The sequence below is a fragment of the Neoarius graeffei genome, chromosome 12 (genome assembly GCF_027579695.1).
Source record: "Neoarius graeffei isolate fNeoGra1 chromosome 12, fNeoGra1.pri, whole genome shotgun sequence".
Classification (NCBI taxonomy): Eukaryota; Metazoa; Chordata; class Actinopteri; order Siluriformes; family Ariidae; genus Neoarius; species Neoarius graeffei.
This window is the reverse complement of record NC_083580.1, coordinates 16791165-16799574: the sequence shown is the minus strand read 5'-3', so window position 1 is coordinate 16799574 and position 8410 is coordinate 16791165. Positions and strand designations below refer to the sequence as shown.

The 8410-nt window shown below is 47.6% G+C and overlaps 1 protein-coding gene across 1 annotated transcript; it reads right to left on the bottom strand.

Annotated features, from left to right (window-relative positions):
* Positions 1 to 6541: 6541 nt before the first annotated feature.
* On the bottom strand, positions 6542 to 8011 carry LOC132895782 (paraneoplastic antigen Ma1 homolog). The gene has a single exon (XM_060936615.1). The coding sequence runs from the start codon at positions 8009 to 8011 to the stop codon at positions 6542 to 6544; it is 1470 nt and encodes a 489-aa protein (XP_060792598.1).
* Between the last annotated feature and the right edge of the window lie 399 nt (positions 8012 to 8410).

The following is an 8410-nucleotide window of genomic DNA, read 5'->3' as shown; positions in this document are numbered from 1 at the left end:
AGTGTTGCCAGATTGGGCGGTTTTAAGTGCATTTTGGCGGGTTTTGAACATATTTTGGGCTTGAAACTGTCAGCAGTATCTGGCAACACTGGCTGGATGCTGGGCCCTGCCGGGAGCTGGGGTGGAAACTGTCGTACGCTCAGCTAGCTCAGCTGGGAAACACTTGCCAGTCATAACCAGATGGTCGTAAAGTCGATTGGTCGTAAGTCGACGACTACCTGTATTACCCAGATAGTATTGCACAAGTAAGCCAGTATATTGCACAAGAGCCATTTTAACCGTGTGTAGCTAGCAGTTCACTGTAAAGTACTGATGCTGATAGTCAGTGCACACAGTATATGTTCAGAGGGGTTTCTATGTGTAACCCCCTTTTTTTTTTTTTTTTGGACAGGTGCTGATTACCCAGCACAGTAGGCTATAGGCTACTAAAGAGTTACCCTAAATCCCAATAAATAATGGCGCAACAGGGTCCTAAGTTCTCAGCGGTGGAGTGGTGAGCTGGCTGAGATTCCTGATACCATAAGGGTACAAGTATGAGTAGAGAGAGAGAATAATAAGCATAAATCTAATAAATGATAAATTTAACAGCGCGGTGCCTCCACTGCGAAAATACTACACTTACCTTTGAAGCTAGTGTATGGTGTATTTCCTCAGACTTTAAAATAACAGTAGCATGAGTGAAAGAACTAATAGCTAGTCTGCAGTGTGCATGTCAGAATGTTCAAATATAAACAACCAAATGAGCAGCCAATACACCCAAGATATAATTAAATAATAATGATTATATTTATTAATAAGCAATAATAATAATAATAATAATAATAATAATAATAATAGTATTTGACAATAAATGCTCCCAAAGAAGCATGCAATGTAATCACCAAGAAAATAGTAACACCGGCACAAGAAGAGCGGAAACAATTAGCCTACATAATAGAGATGTTACAGATAGCACATCAACAGTGTGTATACCAGCAGTACATAGTAAGAAAATAAAACTGGGTAAAGTATCAAAAGAAAAGAAGTGGACAAGAAAGAAAAACGCGCGCGCAGTTGGGGCCCGTTGGTGCACAGGTGGCAGCTCTGTGAACTGCAGACAGAACAGCAACCGCTGCAATGCCCTTCTAAAACGCTGGCTATCCAGGCGAGACCAGAGGAACGCGTGTGTGTGTGTGTGTGTCAGTGTAAGTGTGGGTTCGCGTTACTCACAATCCACCGGTCAAACCAGACGGATCAGGTTACAGATGTCGGTACAGTCACGCAGCAGATGCTCCTGAGCAGAGGGCTAGCTATTGCTGTGGGTTAGCTCGCTCGAATAAGATGCTGCTCACCCCAAACCCCTCGGTAGCGGGCTGGGTCCCAGACCCGACACAGTGAGTTCCCGGGACTGACGAAAGCGCTCCGGTGGGCACAGCACGGAGGGCAGATGTGTCCGCAGAAAAAAAAAACAGCAAGATCACTCACTGGAGTGACACCGGAGTTTATGGCCACAAGCAGACCAAACTATAAAAAAAAAACTGTCTGCAAAATAAGTGCTGAAATAGAGCTCACAAACAACGCGATCTCTCTCTGCTCGGCAGCAGGCGGGAACTCCGTGAGCTTCTCCCTCGCGAAGTGATGAAACATCTCAAAAAGCCCGCGAACTCGCGGGCATTAAACATATACCAATTACCATTGGCTGACATCAAAATTCAAATAAAACTACAACGAGCAAATAAGTCTGATTGGTCCGAATGCACAGAACGTCACAACACATCAGAACAGTGAAAATATTCCAAACCACAAGGCATTATGGTAAATGGAGTTAATTACACAGAAAATAGGGCAATCCAATATAGAGTATAAAATACAGTGTTATTTTAGAGGACCTTACACTCTCCCCCCACCAACAAACAGCATGCCCCCATGCTGGGTTACATATATTATAAGGTGAACAGGAAAAATAGGTAAGAAAACAAATAAGCAAAACAAAACAAAGACCCAAAACAAACATGGCCTATTGCTTAAAAACTAGCTATGGGTGTAAAGGCAGGTGAAGTGCATGGCATAAGGAATGGCCGGTCTGTGCATGTACTGCAAAGAGCCTGCGGATTACACCACCAGGCATGAGAAACTTTATATCGTGCAGGGAATGGCTCGGCAAGTGCAAAGTGTGATGCTACAACATTCCTGCTCTGCACTCCTAGCTTGCCATAAGTCAAGCGGTCAGTAGGCTTCCTATCCCTATGTGACCTACGTACTAAGGGAAGAACGGAGTCTGTGGGAGCTGCAGAATAAACTACAGAGTGAACATCAGGACAACTAACATCCTGGTCTGTGGCTACTAAATCCTTCACTACCTCAGGAGACCTATGTGGAGAGGTAAGGAGTGCAGGGTTGAGTGGAGTTATCACATCTCTAGGTGTGGGCACTAACCTAGGGCTTCTAACTGTGGTGGAGACACACGGCGCAGTAGAATCTGGTACAGGCTGGGCATTATGCGTGCCAGCAGTCAGAGGAGCATGTTGCACTGCATCCTCAGCATAACAACCATATTCCGAATCAGAATCAGAAGTGCTAGACTGTGCATGTACCACAGGAGGCAACACCTCAGAGACACCAGTCCTACGATTTTCCCTAGCCCTTCTGTGTTTCACAGCTCTTGGGCCCACGGCTGGAGTGGTGGCGACCCCTGGACCTAGTCTTACCTCCTGTCCTAAAGGCAAGATATGGTTACGGTGCATCACCTTGACTGGTCCATTACCATCAACAGGCGTCAACCTGTACACAGGGAGGTCAGAAAGCTGACCATCAACACTGTAAAGACATGAGCTCCATCTATCCGCTAGCTTCTGCTTCCCTTTCAGACCCAAGTTTCTAATCAAAACCCGATCCCCAGGACTCAGGCTATGATAGCGAACTTTCTGGTCATACCTCTCCTTGTTGCTCTGATTCATCCTATCCGCAGAGGCACATGCCAGCTGGTAAGCAGCTTGCAACTCCTCTTTCATCTTTGCCACATACTTTAAATGTGATGCAAATGACGTGTCATCAGATGAAACACCAAAGCAAACATCAACAGGGAGGCGAGCCTCCCGACCAAACATCAAGAAATAGGGTGAGTACCCGGTAGCCTCATTAGGAGTGCAATTATACGCATGCACCAAATGTGCTATATGCTGACTCCACTTTGACTTTTGATGTGACTCTAGGGTGCCCAACATGTCTAACAAAGTCCTATTGAACCTCTCAGGTTGTGGGTCACCCTGGGGGTGGTAAGGAGACGTCCTCGACTTTTTCACACCCAACATTGTCAACATCTCAGTCACCAGTCTACTCTCGAAGTCCCTACCCTGGTCGGAGTGGATACGGGTGGGCAAGCCATAATGAATAAAATATCTCTCCCAGAGAGTCCTTGCCACTGTGACAGCTGTCTGGTCCTTAGTAGGAAAGGCTTGTGCATAACGCGTGAAATGGTCAGTGACGACCAACACATTGCAAACATTTCGAGAGTCAGGCTCAATCGAAAGAAAATCTATGCACACCAAATCCATGGGTCCAGAACTCTGTATGTGGGAAAGAGGAGCAGCCCTCTGAGGCAACGTTTTCCGCTTGATGCAGCGCTCACATGTCTTACAGTATTTCTCTGCATCAAGCTTCATACGAGGCCAGTAAAACCTGTCCCGAACCAGACTATATGACTTGTCAAACCCCAAGTGGCCACTATCGTCGTGCAGCAGCTTAAAAACCAGACCATGGAATTGCTTAGGGAGCACCAGTTGTCTCACACACTGACCACCCTGCTTAACAGTCCTGTATAGCAGTCCCTTGTCAATAGACAGCTTTGCCCACTCCTTTTTCAGGATCTTAAAGTCAGGATGCCGCGTCAGGATACTACTAGCAGGCTTCTTCAGACTTATAGCTTGCCAGACATCTCCTATAACAGGGTCGCTTTTCTGAGCTTCTTGAAGCTCACTAGAACTAAAAGTAGGCAACTGATCAGGTGCTACAGCAGCAACATGACAGAATGCTGTTGGAACAGCTGACTCATGGCTGCAAATCTGATCAGCAACCCGGGGGAATGGAGAACAACCAGCTCTCTGTGTGGCCACCACCTGACAAATAGCTCGCACTCCAGGGGCGGGAATCTCTTGCCACTCATCGTCAAGGGACAGACTGACGTGAGGGCGTCGCGACAGTGCGTCAGCATCCATGTTCTTCCGCCCAGGCCTGTACTTCAGGCTGAAGTCGTAAGTGGACAATGCCGACAACCAGCGATGACCAGTGGCATCCAATGTGGCAGACTTGGTTATATAAGTCAGGGGGTTGTTGTCCGTCCTGACTTCAAAACTGGCTCCATAAAGGTAGTCATGCAGCCGATCCACAATAGCCCACTTCAAAGCTAAAAACTCCAGTTTGTGAGCTGGATAATTCCTCTCTGAAGGGGAAAGACTACGACTGATGAACGCCACAGGACGCAATCCTTCAACGTACTCTTGATAAAGGATACCACCTAGACCATCCAGGCTTGCATCCACATGCAAAACATATGGCTTTTGGGGGTCTGCAAAAGCTAGCACCGGGGCCTGAGTTAACCTTGACTTCAACTCCTGAAAAGCGGATTCGCACTGATCGCTCCATCTAGGGCCAAAAGGTTCAGAGGGCCGGAAAGAAGGTTTCGAGTCAGCAGCCTGTGAACTCGAGCTCTTCTTCCGAGGCAGACAGCCCTGAAGCAACTCGTTCAGCGGTCGGCATAATGTGGAAAAACCCTTCACAAAACGACGGTAATATCCACAAAAACCCAAAAATGACCGTAGCTCAGTGACAGTCTGTGGTCGAGGCCATGAAACAACAGCCTCTATTTTGGAGGGGTCAGTGGCTATGCCATCCTGTGAAACTATGTGCCCCACATAGTTCACAGACGTCCTGCCAAACTGACACTTATCCAACGAAAGTTTGAGACCTTCATCTCTCAACCTGTCCAGAACCTTTAAGAGTCTCTCCTCATGCTCCTCCAAGGTGCTACCAAAGACAATCAGGTCATCTAAATACACCAGAACCTCCAGAAAATTCATGTCTCCGACTGTCCGCTCCATGACTCTCTGGAATGTGGCAGGGGCACCACAGATTCCCTGAGGCATACGCTCAAACTGATAGAAACCTAAAGGACAGATGAACGCTGTCTTTTCTTTATCAGCCTCGCTCATGGGAATCTGGTAGTAGCCACTTCTCAAGTCCAACACCGAGAACCACTTACTACCAGAGAGACAATGGAGGGCGTCTTCGATCCTGGGAACTGTGTACTGGTCAGGGATGGTCCGCTGGTTAAGCGTTCTATAATCAATACACATCCTGACTTTACCTGACTTCTTGCGCACTACAACAATGGGCGAAGCATACGGACTCCGAGACTCCGAAATGATGCCATGATTCTGGAGTTCCAGCAAATGCTGACGCACATCCTCTAGATCAGCAGGAGCTAAACGTCGAGATCGCTCCCGAAAAGGCCGCGAGTCATTTAACCTGATTTCATGCTGAGTGCTTTTTGAGCAGCCTACATCCCACTCGCTACAAGAAAACACTTCCTTCCTCTGCAACATCTTCTCGCAGAGGCGATGTTTTGCCTCCTCTGGCATAGAAGAAGTGCCAAAATCAAAAGAAGCAGAAGTAAGCTCACCAGCAGCTATGGGACTGCAAGTGGACGGAAACTGTGGCACCATCTCTACAGGGTATATGTGAGCGAGGGGACTACCTCTCTTCACAAGAACATCCCTGGAAGAAACATTCCTCACATTTACCGTAATACGACGGCAGGACACCGCAGAGACTGGATGGACTTCAGGCCGAACCTCAAGCTCAGGGACAGATGTATCATCAGCACTAAAAGGCTGGTCTACCAGGACTAAAGAGTCATTGAGTTCACCAGGAAACTTGGGCAGTCCTGAAAGCTGCAGCTCCTGCCCAGGCTTTAAAACAACAGGCTTAGGTTTCGTGAACCACACAGTACCGTGTTTATTCACATCCTCCGGTGATACACCTGTGTGCTTAATGGACTCAAAAACCTCTTTTATCACCGGGTGTATGGTCAGCGTGTTAAGAAACCCGTCACCTGCCTGTTCACGACAAGAGTGGAACAACTTCTTCACTAAGTGAGTGTTTGTGCCTACCAAAATGGCTATACCCTCTTTTGTCTGAGGGTCAGGACACACAAGAGCTAAAGTGTCCACCACCTGAGGCACACCAGTGACCGCTTCAGTGAACTCAAGCCTAAGAGGTAAATATCCATCATATGGGTATTTGTGAGAGCTCAAACCCCATATTTCCAGATTTTCCACTGGCTGCAGTGGCAAATGCTTCAAATATGCATTATAAAAGCTATGATACAAGATGGTGACCTGAGAACCACTATCAAGCAGAGCTTTAGCATAAATACCTTCTATCTGCACGGGCACCTCAGCCGAGGGCCCCACTAACCCAGACGGCAGTTGTGATTGGCTGACTTTGATTGGAGGTGAACAATGAGCGGAACGTGTTTTGTGTGATGGAGCTCTGTGCCGTTCCTTCACTGAGCTCCGGGGAAGTTTCCCTGCTGCGTGACCCTCTTAAGCAGCTTCTGATTCACTACCCTCAAGTTCTCAGGGCGTGTGCACTCTCGCTTGGTGTGGCCGTCTTCTCCACACTTGTAACAAAAAATGGCAGGAACAGAAGAGGATGTCGTAGACTTCGGCAGGTTCGAAGAAACAGCCCTTGTGGGAACAGCTGGGGCTGTGGTTTCTGTGCTGTGGCTTACACCAAACTGTGAGACTTGAGGATTTTCAGGAGCCACGGTAGTAGCAGTCAAAAGTTTAGTTACTAAAGACGTCAGCTCCTTGACCTCTTTCCTCAGACTGTCAACCTCAGACGCCAGGGGAGTAACAGGCACATGAGGAAGAGCGACAGCAGCAGTCACAGGAACCTGGCAAAATGTAGATGAGGCCACAGAAACCTTTGCACTCTCCCTTGCACTTACCCAGTGCTCTTCCTCTCTCACATTTCGCATTAACTGGGAAAAAGAAGGCGGAGCTTGCAAAGTGTGCAGAAGTCGCACACGTAAAGCCACAATGTCAGTGGTGAGAGCACCCTTGAACAACTGCTCCAGACGTGCACGATTCAGGCCTGCAGCTTCAATCCCTCCTCTCAAAAGAGCACGGTGGAGAAGCTTGTCCAAGCGATACAAGAAAGCAGAAAGTTTCTCACCATCTTCTTGAAAAGTATGGCGAAACGATGCCATAAGGTCTGCCCCACTCTCAGTTGATCCATAAGTAGTGTCAAGAGCGGTTAAGTAATCAGTAGCAGTAGCAGATGGGCTACTGACTTTCAAAAACCTTACTATATCCGCAGCAGGCCCACGCAAACTCTCAACAATGCGCTGTCGCTTAGCAGCATCACTGCACTGCCACTCAGTAATCATCTGAGTAGCCTGCTCCATCCAGGCCTCATATTCTTCCTCGCCTGGGGGAACGGGCCGTAAACCGGAAAACAGCCTCAGTTTTCTATAGCCAGGCACATCAACAGATGCCTGGTTACAGCGATCAACGAGCTGGCCTATGGCATTCACAAGATCCATGCTGACATCAGGTTTAGGAGGCTGCGTGCCCAAAACAGCCTTCACATCACCCATAGACTTGCCTTCCTGCTGTAATAATGAAAATAGCTTGGCTTCGAATCCATCACTTTCAAGAACAGGACTAGCAGGCAGCAAACTACTCACTACATGAACAGCCCATGGACCTGCCTCACCTACAATTCCCACTTCAGGAGGGACAGAGCTCTGATCCAACTCAGCAGAAGTCTCGACTAAAATGTACAGGTGCCTACCAGTCTTGTCACCACGGCGACCGCGTATCCGGGTCCTACCCAGAACCTTAACTGTGCTGAGCACACGGCTAACCACATCATCAGTGGCCTCCAATGGCACTCTGCTAAGTAAAATGGCATGACACAACTCCACATTCTCCTCACGGCTCCACTCAACAGCCTGACTAAGGTCCATGTTTAAAAAAAAAACTGCCCAGCAAACAGCAATAACTAACACAACACAAACACTAAGCAAAACACAGCGATCTACTTGTTCTGGTAAACAGGAAAATCCCAGCGGTGCCTCCAAAATGTAACCCCCTTTTTTTTTTTTTTTGGACAGGTGCTGATTACCCAGCACAGTAGGCTATAGGCTACTAAAGAGTTACCCTAAATCCCAATAAATAATGGCGCAACAGGGTCCTAAGTTCTCAGCGGTGGAGTGGTGAGCTGGCTGAGATTCCTGATACCATAAGGGTACAAGTATGAGTAGAGAGAGAGAATAATAAGCATAAATCTAATAAATGATAAATTTAACAGCGCGGTGCCTCCACTGCGAAAATACTACACTTACCTTTGAAGCTAGTGTATGGTG